The 17,892-nt window shown below is 42.7% G+C and overlaps 1 protein-coding gene across 1 annotated transcript in view; it reads left to right on the forward strand.

Moving 5' to 3' along the window:
• adamts6 (ADAM metallopeptidase with thrombospondin type 1 motif, 6) overlaps positions 1 to 17,892 on the forward strand; it is a gene marked incomplete at both ends in the record, with an annotated part of 82,235 nt that overhangs the window by 33,750 nt on the left and 30,593 nt on the right. Inside the window, one exon of the mRNA XM_084159689.1 lies at positions 17,140 to 17,242. Coding sequence (XP_084015815.1) covers positions 17,140 to 17,242 — 103 coding nt within the window. The remainder of the gene's footprint in view (positions 1 to 17,139; positions 17,243 to 17,892) is intronic.

A 17,892-nucleotide genomic window follows, 5' to 3' on the forward strand; every position in this document is an offset into this window, starting at 1 on the left:
TACATAAACTGAATAACTAAAAAGCAACCTGAGGAAAAGCAAAGCTAAAAAGATGTGTTTTAAGATATCTTCTAAATATGTCCAGAGTTTCAGTCCCCCTCAGGTTCTCTGGCAGGCTATTCCAGAGGCTGGGGCCATAATAACTAAAGGCTGCCTCTCCATGCCTCTTGGTCTTAGGCTTTGGGATAGTTAAAAGGCCAGTGCCAGAGGACCTGAGGGACCTACAGGGTACATAACTTAAAAGCATGTCTGACATGTATTGGGGTGCACAATCGTGGATTGATTTAAAAACCAATAGAAGAATCTTAAAATGTATTCTAAAACCGGTGTAATATGTGCTCTCTGTCTAGTCTTGGTCAGTACCCATGCTGCAGCACTCTGTATGTTTTGCAGTTGACCAATGGCTTTCTTGGGTAGACCAGACAGGAGAGCATTACAGTAGTCAAGCCTGCTTGTAATAAAAGCATGGATTATTCTCTCTGTATCAGCCTGATTGAGAAACAGCCACACCTTAGTAATGTTCCTCAGGTGGTAAAAAGCTATTTTGGTCACATTCCTAATGTGTGATTCAAAATTTAGTTCAGAATCTAAAATAACATCTAGCTTTTTACTTGGTGTTTCATCTTTATTGCCCGTGAATTAAAATGTGCGTCTTTATTCGCTCTCTGTGCTTTGGCTCAAACAATAACTACCTCGGTCTTGCCTTGATTTAGCTGGAGGAAGTTGTGAGCCATGCAAGTATTTAAATCACTAATACAGGCTAATAATTGATCTGTGGAGCTAAAATCCTCTGGTGACATGTAAAGTTGTGTATTGTCTGCGTAGCAGTGAAAAGCAATGCTGTGCTTTCTGATAACGCTGCCAAGGGGTAACATATATAAACTGAACAGTACCAGACCCAAAATCGAACCTTGTGGAACGCCACATTTGATATGTATTTTCTCTGAGTTATGTTCACCAACTCCCGACCGGTTAAATAGGTCCTAAAACAATTTAGAACTGAACTGGAGAGGCCAACCCACCTCTCCAGTCTGTCCAGAAGGATATCACGGTCAACAGTGTTGAATGCAGCACTTAAATCTAAGAGTAAAAGGACAGAGAGCTGTTTGGCATCTGTGTTACCTCTAAGATAATTTACCACTTTAACTAAGGCTGTCTCAGTGCTATGGTGGGCACGAAAACCAGATTGGAATTTTTCAAAAATACAGTTGCCACTTAAAAAAAATCATTTAGCTGTTTGAACACCAATCTCTACAGAATTTTGCTTAAGAATGAAAGGTTGGAGATTGGCCGAAAATTGCTAAGAGCTGAAAAATCTAGATCACTTTTCTTCAGAAGGGGTTTCACCATAGCAGTTTTTAGTGCAGTGGGGAAAGTGCCTGTGAACATGGAGTGATTAACAATAGCTTGCACTTCTTCCGATATGCAATTAAAAACTGTTTTGAAGAAGGTGGTGGGGATATGATCGAGAAGGCAGGTAGAAGGCTTAAGTTGTGATACCACTTTTCTGAGCATGTCTGTGTCAACCAGGGAAAATAAATCCATAGTGCCTTTGGGTGGTAGGATAGGGCACATATCATCAAACTTCTGATCAGGTCTTGCTTGACTGATACCCAGCCTAATGTTGGTTATCTTATCTCTGTAATATGCCGCAAACTCATCACATTTAGATGTGGAGGAAAGTTCACATAGGTTTGCGGGGGTAGGATTTATCAGGCCATCAATGGCCGAGAAGAGCACTCTCGGATTATTCTGATTAATAGTGATCAAGTTAGAAAAATGTGCCCGTCTGGCATTTCTAATTGCCTTGTTACATATGCCAAGTTGCTCTCTCAGAATATCATAATAGACCTGCAAATTTGAGTTTTTCCTCTTCCGCTCTGCCTTTCAGCAATTTCTCTTTAATTAATTAGTTTCCTCACTCATCCAAGGGGCTCTCCGTTTGGATGTGGCCTTTCAAAAATTTGCTGCAGCTATGGCATCAATGGTTGCCCTTAATTTGCTATTAAAGTTATCAACTAAATCATCACAAGAGGAATGCAGAATACGTGGTGGAGTATTGTTCATACACTCAATAAAATCTGTAGCAACTTCAGAGGTAAGATAGCGTTTCTTAATAATGTGTTCAGTATTACCTGGTGCTATGGGCAACAAGGTAGTAAAAAATACACAGTGGTGATCAGATAAAGCAACATCAACAATAGAGGATAAGTCAATAGAAAGCCCCTTGGTAATAACCAGGTCCAGAGTATGGCCGCGGTTATGGGTGGACCCAGTAACATGTTGGATATAGTCCATAGAGCTCAAAAGATTAATACATTCAGTGGCCTTGGAGTCAGTCTCTTTGTCAACATGAATATTGAAATCGCCCAACACAATGATTTTATCATAGTTCTCAAGGACAATAGACAATAGTTCAGATAGATCAGTAAAGAAAGTGGGGCAGTGCTTTGGTGGCCTATACAGGGTTATGGCCAGCACTGGTGACTGACATTTAAATAAATTAAAATGCTGTGTGTCTATATCACCTTTTAGTGCGCCTACAATGTAGTCCTCAAATGTGAATTGCATTTAAATATGGAGAGAAACATAATGGGTACGTATTCCAATTTACTTTAAGGATCTACACATTTGGATGCTGAAAATGTTGTGGTAATATTAGGTAAAACTTAAATATAACATTTTCTAAATGTTCTTGACAACCTTCGTGAATATCACAAGAATATTCTTGCAACATCCCAGACAACTCCCATAACTTAATTAAATGTTCTGGGAAACTTTAAAGAACTTAGAACAGGTGTTCTGTCAACATTCTTACAACATTAAGGGAATGTCCTGTGCAACCTAACTTGTAAACATTGTATGAATGTCATCACAACTGAGCATATTTTGGTGTTTTGGAAACCTACAGTGCCTTCAGACTTCTTTCACATTTTGTCATGTTACAGCCCAAATTCAAAATTGATTAAATTGATCTCACCCATCTACACAAAATACCCCATAATGACAAAGTGAAAACATGTTTTTAGAAAGTTTTGCAAATCTATTGAAAATGAAATACAGAAATATCTCATTTACATAAGTATTCACACCCCTGAATATACATGTTAGAATCACCTTTGGCAGCGATTACAGCTGTGAGTCTTTCTGGGTAAGTCTCTAAGAGCTTTGCACACCTGGATTGCACAATATTAGCCCATTATTCTTTTTAAAAATTTTCAAGCTCTGTCAAGTTGGTTGTTGAACATTGCTAGACAGCCATTTTCATGTCTAGCCTTAGATTTTCAAGCTGATTTAAGTCAAAACTGTAACTAGGCCACTCAGGAACATTCAATGTCGTCTTGGTAAGCAATTTGCCCCAAACATAACACTTTGTGTTTAGGACCTAAAGTTAATTTCTTTGCCACATTTTTTGCAGTTTTACAAAAAATATTTATATTCTGTACAGGCTTCCTTATTTTCACTCTATCATTTAGGTTAGTATTGTAGAGTAACTACAATGTTGTTGATCCATCCTCAGTTATCTCCTATCAAAGCCATTAAACTCTGTAACTGTTTTAAAGTCACCATTGGCCTCATGGTGAAATCCCTGAGCGGTTTCCTTCCTCTCCGGCAACTGAGTTAGGAAGGACGCATGTATCTTTGCAGTGACTGGGTGTATTGATACACCAATCCAAAGTGTAATTAATAACGTCACCATAGTCAAAGGGATATTCAATGTCTGCTTTTTTAAGTTTTACCCATCTACCAATTATGGTGGGGGGTATCCAGATTTTGATATTATCATACCGTCCTTCTCTCACCTCAGGATTTACGGTATTACCAGTTTAATACACAAGTGGGCGCCCAAAAATGAAAAAACAACAACATTGGGAGTCTATTACAAGAATGCTAACAAAACAAGTAATAGCGAATTAGGCTGCTAGCTAAATATGCTAACGAGTGCAAATGAAAATAAATGAATGTCAATCCAGCTCATAAAGTTATACATAGGTAGGAGCTACCGAATGTCATTTTTGGTGAGTTTGGACATTTACAAGCGAATGTGAACAAATTAACAATGTTTTGAGTCTGGAGTTGCTAGGGCAACGGGCCTGTCTGCCTGCTCTGCTTGGAGAATAGGGGGGAGAATAGGGGAGAGGAGCAGACAGACTGAGAACAGAGAGGAGAAAAAACGCAAGGAAATCAAGATAGCAGTGGCAGCTGTACAAATAACTAATCCAAAGGGCTTTGCCTTCTCAAACATGGCAGAAAGCTAACACAATATGATGCCCCGTCACTTTATTAATTCAGCCACTTACTTAGATAGCAAGTTAAACTAAGGGTCTTGTTAAGCATAATTCTGCGTTTTTCACGTAGAAAAAAAAGATAAAACGCTTAAGAAATATCTTGCTGCGTTTTGTAAACACAAATCTAAAATTCTTCTTGTAATTTCTGCTCGGCATCAGACTAATATTGTGCTTCAGTTGCACTTCTAAACTCGGATGAGAATTCACGAACGGGCATTCTATCAGCAGACAGCGTTCTGACTGATGTGTAGCTTCTTTTCTCAGGTAAAATGCAAGAGGAACTTTAAGCAAAACATTAGGAAATGTAGCTGGTTACATTCTTTCTATGATAAACATTAGAAATACTATGGCCATGCATTGTTTTTACAAAAAATACCTTTTTCATTGTAAGCTCATTTACTTGTGCAGCTGCCAGCCAAATAGCGTTGCACTTCTGTTGTCATCTCATGAAAATGAAGCTATTTTATGTCGAATGTGTTGACCTAATGTATTTTCTGTGAAGGAACACTATAGTTGCACGTCCTTGATTACTCTATTAAAGGGGAAAAAAACTATGTTGACTTTCAGTATAAAACGCGACACCTGTCAATATACAGCTGGACTCCTGTTGTGCTATTTACAAACAAACACTTGACTGTCTTAACGGTGCTGGGGAACTAAGTAAGCTTCATAATGTAAAATAATGTGACAGGTGAAATAAGAACGCAATCTGCTTTATCTCCTAATGCATTGCACAAGTTGACTGCAGGTATTTACTTAAAAAATAGCTACAAATATTAAAATGTATTGAAAAACGTCAAATAAATAGTTTCAACGGTATTGACGGTATTGAAAAATCCTTCCCTGGCTATTTCCAAATACCCCGGTATACCGCCGAAGCCTACTACCAATAGGTGCTCTTCTTTGTGAGGCATTGGAAAACTGTTCTTTGTGGTTGAATTTGTGTTTGAAATTCACTGAAGGACCTTACAGATAATTGTATGTGTGGGGTTAGGGTTGTGGCGGTCACGAAATTTCGTCAGCCGGTGATTGTCAAGCAAATAGCTGCCGGTCTCACGGTAATTGACCGTTAATTAACATAAACACATTTAGCATCTCCTGGCTTCCACACATAGCCTACAAGCCACTGATGCAGACCTTTGGAACGTCTCCATTTTAAAAAGTCTAATAAATCCATGTAATATAGCCTACACCTTCACAATAAATCCATTATTTATTTTAGACAGGTCTAAAGAATCTGTAGTCTTTTTCAGAAGAACAGAATAGCATACTCTGAGTTGTCCTTATGTTAGGTCCTGATCTGGCTATGCCATATGGCTGTGGGCTACACTCATTTAGCAGACAAGATTTGCTTAGAATTCCATGGCATTATTTTATAGTATTTTAAAGTATGAAGAATACAATTGAACATAGCTGAATAAAATAGAAAGGATATTTTCTCCAAATGATTTGAGGGAGTGCGCACATGCGACTATTCTGTGTTGAGCGGTTAACAAAGAAACAGGTACTTCTATATGCTTAATTTAGAGTTATTTATGTAACTTTAGTTGTGATACAAACGTTGGGCTATATGTTTAGATTTTTAATACATTCTAAGGCTGCATGATGCGACTCTAATGATGATTTGAAAAAAGTTGCATGAAAGGCATGAGCTCTGCTTTGTTTCTTGTGCATGCTGTACACACTTCATCAGTCTCTCATTCACAATTTGACAAGCACTTGATAATGCCTTGAATTTCCCGGCAGCATCCCCTTTGTGTGGCCGTAATGCCCCCTAAAAAAATCCATGCCTTTTGCAGCCAGTGACCATTGTGCCCTTGGGCTGAATATAATTACACGTGTTTAAAAAAAAAAGTATATATTTTTTTTTTTGTGGGGGTGGTGTAGGGGGGGTAGAAGGATTACTTTTATACTATCCCAGAGGTAGGGTTTCAAGTGTCTCCGGAAGGTTGTCAGTGACTGTCCTGGCGTCGTGAGGGAGCTTGTTCCACCATTGGGGTGCCAGAGCAGCGAACAGTTTTGACTGGGCTGAGCGGGAACTGTGCTTCCGCAGAGGTAGGGGGACCAGCAGGCCAGAGGTGGAAGAACGCAATGCCCTCGTTTGGGTGTAGGGACTGATCAGAGCCTGAAGGTAAAGAGGTGCCGTTCCCCTCACAGCTCCGTAGGCAAGCACCATGGTCTTGTAGCAGATGCGAGCTTCAACTGGAAGCCAGTGGAGTGTGCGGAGGAGCGGGGTGACGTGAGAGAACTTGGGAAGGTTGAACACCAGACGGGCTGCAGCGTTCTGGATGAGTTGTAGGGGTTTAATGGCACAGGCAGGGAGCCCAGCCAACAGCGAGTTGCAGTAATCCAGACGGGAGATGACAAGTGCCTGGATTAGGACCTGTGCCGCTTCCTGTGTAAGGTAGGGTCGTACTCTGCGAATGTTGTAGAGCATGAACCTACAGGATCGGGTCACCGCTTTGATGTTAGCGGAAAACGACAGGGTGTTGTCCAGGGTCACGCCAAGGTTCTTTGCACTCTGGGAGGAGGACACAACAGAGTTGTCAACCGTGATGGCAAGATCATGGAGCGGGCAGTCCTTCCCCGGGAGGAAGAGCAGCTCCGTCTTGCCAAGGTTCAGCTTGAGGTGGTGATCCGACATCCACACTGATATGTCTGCCAGACCTGCAGAGATGCGATTCGCCACCTGGTTATCAGAAGGGGGAAAGGAGAAGATTAATTGTGTGTCATCTGCGTAGCAATGATAGGAGAGACCATGTGAGGATATGACAGAGCCAAGTGACTTGGTGTATAGAGAGAATAGGAGAGGGCCTAGAACTGAGCCCTGGGGGACACCAGTGGTGAGAGCACGTGGTGCGGAGACAGATTCTCGCCACGCCACCTGGTAGGAGCGACCTGTCAGGTAGGACGCAATCCAAGAGTGAGCCGCGCCGGAGATGCCCAACTCGGAGAGGGTGGAGAGGAGGATCTGGTGGTTCACAGTATCAAAGGCAGCAGATAGGTCTAGAAGGATGAGAGCAGAGGAGAGAGTTAGCTTTAGCAGTGCGGAGAGCCTCCGTGACACAGAGAAGAGCAGTCTCAGTTGAATGACCAGTCTTGAAACCTGACTGGTTTGGATCAAGAAGGTCATTCTGAGAGAGATAGCAGGAGAGTTAGCTATAGATGGCACACTCAAGAGTTTTGGAGAGAAAAGAAAGAAGGGATACTGGTCTGTAGTTGTTGAATAATTGTTATTCCTTTCTCCATACGTGCTGTGTGCTCCGAAGCACTCACTCACATGGCTCTCCGTCATGTGATCGGGTCTTTCTCACAGGCTACAGGTGAAGACAGCCACATCGGGGACGCAATTGCTCATGTCCTTATCCAATTCCGAGACTCATATTGAAGATATTGGAAGAACTGCCCACATTTACTTTTCGTCAGCCATCAAGATGAGTAGGCCTAATGAACAGCAAAACCACTAGCCTATGTCAATCTACTATCCCCCATAGTACAAAAGTTGACGTATTCTATTCTGTGCGAGAAAAAAATATTCCAAACATAGTCTGGGACAGTTGTGGGATGCGATAGATCCCAAATGAATACAACCACTAGCATCCCAAAAAAATTTTAAGCAATGTGGCTGACGCAACAGATCAGAATGTTTAGCTTAAAATGTTGATAAACTATTAGGCTATTTCTTCACATTATAAGTGCAGCAATGCGCACACGGCAGTAGGCTATAAGCGTGAATGTTCCATTAGCGGGAAAACACCATTATCAAAAGTGACCGCAAATGCGATTATGCATGTAATGCTTTTATTATAAAGGTGCATTGTTATGGTGAAAATTATCTTCCCCAAACTTGAAACTCACGCGCTGCGTATGTACAGTTGAAGTCGGAAGTTTACATAAACTTAGGTTGGAGTCATTAAAACTCGTTTTTCAACCACTCCACAAATTTCTTGTTAACAAACTATAGTTTTGGCAAGTCGGTTAGGACATCTACTTTGTGCATAACACAAGTAATTTTTCCAACAATTGTTTACAGACAGATTATTTCACTTATAATTCACTGTATCACAATTCCAGTGGGTCAGAAGTTTACATACACTAAGTTGACTGTGCCTTTAAACACCTTGGAAAATTCCAGAAAATTATGTCATGGCTTTAGAAGCTTCTGATAGGCTAATTGACATCATTTGAGGCAATTGGAGGTGTACCTGTGGATGTATTTCAAGGCCTACCTTCAAACTCAGTGCCTCTTTGCCTGACATCATGGGAAAATCAAAAGAAATCAGCCAAGACCTCAGAAAAAAATTGTAGACCTCCACAAGTCTGGTTCATCCTTGAGAGCAATTTCCAAACGCCTGAAGGTACCACGTTCATCTGTACAAACAATAGTACGCAAGTATAAACACCATGGGACCACGCAGCCGTCATACCGCTCAGGAAGTCTCCTAGAGATGAAAGTACTTTCGTGCGAAAAGTGCAAATCAATCCCAGAACAACAGCAAATGACCTTGTGAAGATGCTGGAGGAAACAGGTACAAAATTATCTATATCCACAGTAAAACGAGTCCTATATTGACATAACCTGAAAGGCCGCTCAGCAAGGAAGAAGCCACTGCTCCAAAACCGCCATAAAAAAGCCAGACTACCGTTTGCAACTGCACATGGGGACAAAGATCTTACTTTTTGTAGAAATGTCCTCTGGTCTGATGAAACAAAAATAGAACTGTTTGGCCATAATGACCATTGTTGTGTTTGGAGGAAAAAGGGAGTTGCTTGCAAGCCGAAGAACACCATCCCAACCGTGAAGCACGGGGGTGGCAGCATCATGCTGTGGGGGTGCTTTGCTGCAGGAGGGACTGGTGCATTTCACAAAATAGATGGCATCATGAGCAAGGAAAATTATGTGGATATATTGAAGCAACATCTCAAGACATCAGTCAGGAAGTTAAAGCTTGGTCGCAAATGGGTCTTCCAAATGGACAATGACCCCAAGCATACTTCCAAAGTTGTGGCAAAATGGCTTAAGGACAACAAGTCAAGGTATTGGTAGAGCATGGCGCTTGCAACGCCAGGGTTGTGGGTTCGTTTCCCATGGGGGGTAGTATGAAAATGTATGCACTAACTGTAAGTCGCTCTGGATAAGAGCGTCTGCTAAATGACTAAAATGTAAAAATGTATTGGAGTGGCCATCACAAAGCTCTGACCTCAATCCTATAGAAAATGTGTGGGCAGAACTGAAAAAGCATGTGCGAGCAAGGAGGACTACAAACCTGACTCAGTTACACCAGCTCTGTCAGAAGGAATGGGCCAGAATTCACCCAATTTATTGTGGGAAGCTTGTGGAATGCTACCTGAAATGTTTTACTCAAGTTAAACAATTTAAAGGCAATGGTACCAAATACTAATTGAGTGTATGTCAACTTCTGACCCACTGGGAATGTGATTAAAGAAATAAAAGCTGAAATAAATCATTCTCTCTACTATTATTCTGACAGTTCACATTCTTAAAATAAAGTGGTGATCCTAACTGACCTAAGACAGGGAATTTTTACTAAGGATTAAATGTCAGGAATTGTGAAAAACTGAGTTTAAATGTATTTGGCTAAGGTGTATGTAAACTTCTGACTTCAACTGTATGCCAGTTAGGCTCTACACCCATTGTAAAGCGCATTAATGTGCTTAATTTTAAGAAGTTATTTGACCACTTTAGTTGTGATACAAACCTTATCAAAACATATAGGTCTATGGGCTAGGCTACATGAGGTGTGGGACTATGATTTGAAAAAGTCGCAAAAAAAACCTATGCATTGTTTCTTGCCTTATGCTGGGCATCATTTAAGTGATAATATGTAATTCACAAGTGATAGGCTAATATTGTCACCCATCAGACTATTCTTGATTTAATCTTGTCTTTACATATACTAAATAAAATGTGTGAAATTTGGTTTGATTTAGAATGGACCATAATCAAGCACCTGTCTCGAAACAGGGTCAGGGGGAAGAAAATACATGTCATCTATGCACTTAAATAGCAAATGGAGGACGCTTTTCCCGTGGTTCATTTTCATGCCAGCCTGGTAGGCTATACTCCTGTTGTAAAGAGAAGCAATATGCTTAATATTAGGAAAGTTGAGATATAAATATAGTAGGCATAGCCTATAGAAAGATGATGGGATCCTCCTCTTTTTAATAGAAGCCATCACTCTGTTGTCTCACGCGATTGCATAGCCTATAGAAATGTTGCACAACATGAGCTCATTGCCTCTCATGAAGTGTTGATTAGATTTTAGATCACATTTGCATTGATGCCAGAGTGATTAGAAGGACAATAGAGTGCTGAGTACTAGGCAGTTAGCAAGTTTGGTAGGCTACTAATGACCATCAGCAGCATCAGAGCTTGGAGAAGCCTAATTACCATGACTAGACATTATGGGGTATTGTGTATAGGCCAGTGACATAAAATCTCAATTTAATCCATTTTAATTTCAGACTGTAACACAGCGAAATTTGGAAAAGGTTAAGGGGTGTGAATACTTCTGAAGGCACTGTACCTCTTGTAATGTACCCACACTGTTCCCACAACCTAATGAAATGTTCTGGGAACCTTTAAAGAACTCAGAAAGACCGTTCTGTCAATATTCTTGCAACATCCAAGGAATGTTTTGTGCACTCTGATTTTGTGCAAACAATATCTGAATGTCAGCACAACTGGACAGTTTTTGTGTTTTGGGAACATATATTTTGTGATGTCCCCACAACGTTCCCACCAGACTGTTCCCACAACCTAATGAAACATTTTGAGAGCCTTTAAAGAACAGAAAACATGTGTTCTAGGAATGATCTTGTAATATCTGGTGAATGTTTTTTGCACTCTAAAAGAAACATTGTAGAATCATCCACACAACTGCACAGTTTTTGTGTGTTTTGGGAACATATCTTTTGTGATGTCCCCACAATGTTCTCACCACTGTTACCACAACCTAATTAAACATTCTGGGAACAGACAAAATGTCTTCTGGGAACGTTCTTGCAACATTAGGCAAGTGTTTTATACAAACATTGTATAATCATCAGCACAACCGGACAGCTTTTGTGTTCTGAAAACATTTACCGCAATCTAACGAACGTTCTTGGAACATGCACAGAACCAATGTTGGTTTGCTGGGAAAACATTACAGGTACATTTGACATTTTAGTCATTTAGCAGACGCTCTTATCCAGAGTGACTTACAGTTAGTGAGTGCATACATTTTCCATACTGGCCCCCCGTGGGAATCATCCTAATGTTAGGACTTAATGGGAATCGTACCTTATGTTCTGGGAATGTTCCCGGTTTGCTGGGATTCCTCTATTTTTAAGGTTGCTAGGAGGAAGAAGATTCTAAAAAGGCATGACCTCCTGTAAAGGGTTAAGTTGTTCATTGTTCCCTGTTGGAAGAGCAAAGTAAACATCAGCCATTCACTAAAGGCATTCACCTGCCTCTCTGACTCTGTCAAGGTACTGAATGGAGTATCAATAACTTTGATTGATGGAAGATTTAACGCATAAGCGGTTTTGGGAAAACAGAGAGCACTGAGGATGCTAGCTTGGTGAACACAATGGTCAAATGCTTTTGTCATGGTGAATTTAGGTTTTGTTTGTGTTGAAACAACAAACGTTTCAAACAGCTCAGTAAGATCTTATTGTTACACACAAAGCAATACAAAATGTTTCTTTAAATTCTATGAAAGTTATTTCAAATACATTACTTTAGTCCTAAATAATACTTTGAACAAATATTGTGTATGGCTGCAAACTCATCACCCCCAGCCCCCCACTCCTCCTAACTATTTCAAGGTGGGCCTTTTTTTCTGAAGCTGAAAATTGAGCCAGTTAGGAGGCTTGTGAATACTCGACCACAAATCTTAAAAATAACAGTTGAGAGCAAGCATCGAACGTTTACTTTGAAAAACAAACATAGTCCCAGACCACCGTTTCATTGCCCCGACCGTAGCGCGTACGCACGCTCCTACACACGCACGCACACACGCACACACACACACGCACACACTCACTCACTCTCACTCACACTCACACTCACACTCACACACAAACACGTATCGTAATTTCAGAGAGAGCAGAAAGCGTAGAGCGAGTCTGGCGTTGACAGCTCTGGCCTGGACATGAAGCCTTGTAGTAATGAAGGTCACACACTGGGAGTGTGTGTGTGTAAAATAATTAAGTCATAACATACACACACGCTAGACTAACCCCACGGCTACAGAGGAGATCGCTAGCCGCTAGACATGGGGTCTGAGCTAAAGGCTAACCTCTCCCACAGCGCTGACCGGCGTGGTGTGTGAGTGTGTGTGTATTATGACTTAATTCATTTACACAGACTCCCAGCCCCCCTATGGCCTGCGGTTCCTGCCCTGGACATTGTTCCCTGCTGAGCAGAGGTCAGCACTCAATTGTTCTCTCTTTCACAACAATGAGATAATGCTCCCTCCCTCCCTGGCACTGTCCCCTGCAGTCAGTTCATATCAGGACTGTGTTAGGGATATCAAAATGTCACTTCTAAATGTCATCTGTGTGTGTGTACTATTAAATGTCACCTCTTAATTGGAAGCAGGACAACAATGGAGGGAGGGAGGCCTGTTGGAAGTTCCTCTGTAGTGGCTCACATAGACTGTGTGTTAACTCTAGAGAGGCTGGAGAAAATGCTGGTTACAATAAGAGTGATTGAGAGGGTTGTATCCATACCTTCTAGTTCCAGCAGCATAGTGGGAAAAACTCAATATTGGAGAAAAAAAACTCAAGCACATTGGCATTCTTTGATATAGTTGATAGTTGTCTTGATCAACATCACATAAATGATTAAATCACTAATCTTAACACCCTAGTACTGTATTTCAGTCTGTCTTTTCTCACCAGAGCTGCATGTTTGATGTAAGTGTATGGAACTGACTGGGGATTGGCCCTTACTTCAATAGTAATGAAAGTCACCCTTTCCTTCAGCTGGGTTCAGGCCTGTAGTGCGTGCGTGTGTGTTCAGGCCTGTTTATCCTGCTCTACTTTCAGCCTGTGAAATACAGTATATAGCTTTGACCTGAGCTCACTGAGAGTCTTAATTTGTCCTGAGGGAAAGTGCTGTTGGCCCTCACACACACACACACACACACACACACACACACACACACACACACACACACACACACACACACACACACACACACACACACACACACACACACACACACACACACACACACACACACACACACACACACACACACACACACACACACACACACACACACACACACACACACACACGGACATTTTAGTAAGTCTCTGTTTTGCTAGGGCGTTGTGGACGGGGATGGCGGATGGGCGTAAGCATCTGCCTCTGATTCCAAAGGTTGCAAGTTTGAATCCAGCGATAGAAAGTTGTTTTTGAGATTTCGTTTTTTGCCTATCCCAAACCTTAGCCCTTACATTAACCATTCAGAGTTAATGCTTAACCTTAGGATTTCAGAGTTAATGCCTAAATTTAACCCTAACCTTAAAAATTCGGAGTTAATGCCTCAACTTAACCTTAAACACTTCGAAATTTGACGTTTCAAATCAAACCAATGCAAATAGTCCAGGTAGCCATGATTAGCTGTTCAGGAGTCTTATGGCTTGGGGGTAGAAGATGTTAAGAAGCCTTTTGGACCTAGACTTGGCGCTCCAGTACCGCTTGCCGTGCGGTAGCAGAGAGAACAGTCTATGGCTAGGGGGGCTGGAGTCTTGATCACGTTGAGGGAGAGGTTGTTATCCTGGCACCACACGGCCAGGTCTCTGACCTCCTCCCTATAGGCTGTCTCATCGTTGTCGGTGATCAGGCCTACCACTGTTGTTTCGTCGGCAAACTTAATGATGGTGTTGGAGTCGTGCCTGGCCATGCAGTCATGAGTGAACAGGGTGTACAGGAAGGGACTGAGCACGCACCCTTGAGCGGCCCCCGTGTTGAGGATCAGCGTGGCAGATGTGTTGTTACCTACCCTTACCACCTGGGTGCGGCCCGTCAGGAAGTCCAGGATCCAGTTGCAGAGGGAGGTGTTTCGTCCCAGGGTCCTTAGCTTAGTGATGAGCTTTGAGGGCACTATGGTGTTGAACGCTGAGCTGGAGTCAATGAATAGCATTCTCACGTAGGTGTTCCTCTTGTCCAGGTGGGAAAGGGCAGTGTGGAGTGCAATAGAGATTGCATCATCTGTGGATCTGTTGGAGCGGTATGCAAATTGGAGTGGGTCTAGGGTTTCTGGGATAATGGTGTTGATGTGAGCCATGACCAGCCTTTCAAAGCACTTCATGGCTACAGACGTGAGTACTACGGGTCGGTAGTCATTTAGGCAGGTTATCTTAGTGTTCTTGGGCACAGGGACTATGGTGGTCTGCTTGAAACATGTTGGTATTACAGACTCAGTCAGGGACATGTTGAAAATGTTAGTGAAGACACTTGCCAGTTGGTCAGCGCATGCTCAGAGTACACGTCCTGGTAATCCGTCTGGCCCTGCGGCCTTCTGAATGTTGAATTGCTTAAAAGTCTTACTCACATCGGCTACGGAGAGCGTGATCACATAGTCATCCGGAACAGTTGATGCTCTCATGCATGCTTCAGTGTTGCTTGCCTCGAAGCGAGCATAGAAATGATTTAGCTCGTCTGGTAGGCTTGTGTCACTGGGCAGCTCACGGCTGTGCTTCCTTTTGTAGTCTGTAATTGTTTTCAAGCCCTGCCACATCCGACGAGCGTCGGAGCCGGTGTAGTACGATTCAATCTTAGTCCTGTATTGACTCTTTGCCTGTTTGATGGTTCGTTGGAGGGCATAGCGGGATTTCTTATAAGCGTCCGGGTTAGAGTCCCGCTCCTTGAAAGCGGCAGCTCAACCCTTTAACTCAGTGCGGATGTTGCCTGTAATCCATGGCTTCTGGTTGGGGTATCCCGGAACATATTCCAGTTGTGCTAGCAAAACAGTCCTGTAGCTTAGCATCTGCGTCATATGACCACTTCCTTATTAACTGAGTCACTGGTGCTTCCTGCTTTAGTTTTTGCTTGTAAGCTGGAATCAGGAGGATAAAGTTATGGTCAGATTTGCCAAATGTAGGGCGAGGGAGAGCTTTGTACGCGTCTCTGTGTGTGGAGTAAAGGTGGAATAGAGTTTATTTTCCTCTGGTTGCACATTTAACATGCTGCTAGAAATGAGGTAGAACAGATTTAAGTTTCCCTGCATTAAAGTCCCGGCCACTAGGAGCGCTGCCTCTGGATGAGCATTTTCCTGTTTACTTATGGCCTTATACAGCTCATTGAGTGCAATCTTTTTGTGGTGGTAAATAGACAGCTACGAAAAATATAGATGAAAACTCTCTTGGTAAATAGTGTGGTCTACAGCTTATCATGAGATACTCTACCTCATTGAGCAAAACCTTGACACTTCCTTTGTATTAGATTTTATGCACCAGCTGTTGTTTACAAATATACACAGACCGCCACCCCTTGTCTTACCGGAGTCAGCCGTTCTATCGTGCCGATGTAGCGTATATCCCGCCAGCTGTATGTTGTCCATGTCGTCGTTCAGCCTCGACTCGGTAAAACATAAGATATTACAGTTTTTATGTCCTGTTGATAGGATAACCTTAGTCTTAGGTCATACAATTTATTTTCAAATGATTGAACATTGGCAAATATGATTGATGGAAGAGGGAGTTTACTCGCTCGCCGTCGGAACCTTGCCAGGCCAGAGAAGAGCTTTGACTGGGCTGAGCTGGACCTGCCAGGTAGGATGCAAGCCAGGAGTGTGCAGCCCTGAGAGGGTGGAGAAGAGGATCTTATTGTTCACAGTGTCGAAGGCAGCGGATAGATCTAGGAGGATGAGAACAGAGGAGAGAGAGTCAGCTTTGGAAGAGCGGAGAGCCTCCGTGACAAAGCCTGACTGGTTAGGGTCAAGAAGATCGTTCTGAGAGAGATAACGAGAGACTTGGTCAGAGACAGCATGCTTAACTGTTTTGTAAAGAAAAGAAAGAAGGAATATTGTCTGTAGATTTTGCCGTCAGAAGGGTTGTGTGTTGGTTTCTTGAGGTGGGGAGCAAATCTGGCCATCTTGAAGTCAGAGGGGCCAGTGGTCAGGGATAAGTTGATGAGGGAAGTGAGGAACGGGAGAAGGTCTCCAGAGATGGTCTGGAGAAGGGAGGAGAGGATGGAGTCAAGTGGGCAGGTTGTCGAGTGGCTGGACATCACTAGTCACACGATTTAATCTGGAGAGACAGGGAGACAGTTCTCAGACAGAGGATGTTTTCAACAATAATGTGTTTGCCTCTTCTCTGATCCAATTGGAGAGCCCTCCAAGGCACAGAACACCAACCCAAGTCCCAGCCCTGGCCCCGGCCTCAGTACCTGCCCCTGTCCCAGCTCCAGCCCCAGTCTAGTCTGAACCAAACAGTGTTGATTCGGCCCAGCCCCAGCCCCCAGTCAAGGCCAGCCCAATCCTAGCCCTAACCCCAGCCCTAACACCATCCCCAGGACAGCCCCAGTCTAGTCTGCACCAGAGAGGGCCGACCCAGCAGGGATGTTTCTAATTATCCACTCAAATAAGTGATCTATTATCCATCACAAATCACCAGGGGAAACAAAGCAGTTGTTTCAAACACAAAACATATTGTTCTCTGCATGAGAGAAATAATAACATAACAGACTGTTAGAGTCTCAGGCCAGAATAGAGCGGTTTTGGAAAAAAGTATTTACAGACAATAGACTGTACTAAGGTTAGTTAAACTAGGCTTTGTTAACTACCCTAACATGTTCTAAAGTGTTGTTTTTGTTTTGCTTGTTTTCCAGGCATGTCCATCGGGATCCCGGGATTTCCGGGAGAAGCAGTGTGCCGACTTCGACAGCATGCCGTTCCGTGGGAAATACTACAACTGGAAGCCCTACACTGGAGGTGAGATCGTAATAATGCGTTAATCCATCAATCGTTCCCCTCCATTCCGCTGTTTTTCTCAACCCGTTTGTAGACGTTTATACGGCGCTTTGATACCTTCGATCATACAGTAGCTTCCCAGAGCCTGTGGTCCTCTCTGGCCCTCAGTGACAGTCTAAAGGCTGCTCTCTGTGACTGTGTTGTGTACCCATCTAATACCAACAGTGGGCAGGACTGTTTGATGGGCCCAGAATTCCTGGGATTCCCACATTGTGTTTGACGGCCCTCTGGACAGCCATTCCAACTCTTTAGCCCTCAATGAAGGGCGGGATTTGGGTCCATTGAGGCTTGAATTCTGGGTCATCACTGTCTGGGCTAGAATTGATGGATTGGAACCAGGCCTTACTATTACCTTACAGATGTAGGCTCTTAATTTGATCACTCTTTTGCTGCTGAGAATTTTCCTGCACAGCAGAAAATGCAGATGAGCATAATGATTTCTGCCCATTATCTACTTCCCCAGAGTCAGATGAACTCATGGATACCATTTTTATGTCTCTGCGTGTAGTTTGAAGGAAGTTGCTAACTAGCATTAGCACAATGACTGGACGTCTATGGTAACTGCTAGCATGCTAGTATATACCATAGACTTCCAGTCATTGCGCTAACGC

The sequence above is a fragment of the Coregonus lavaretus genome (assembly GCF_964263955.1).
Source record: "Coregonus lavaretus genome assembly, chromosome: 4".
Taxonomy (NCBI): Eukaryota; Metazoa; Chordata; class Actinopteri; order Salmoniformes; family Salmonidae; genus Coregonus; species Coregonus lavaretus.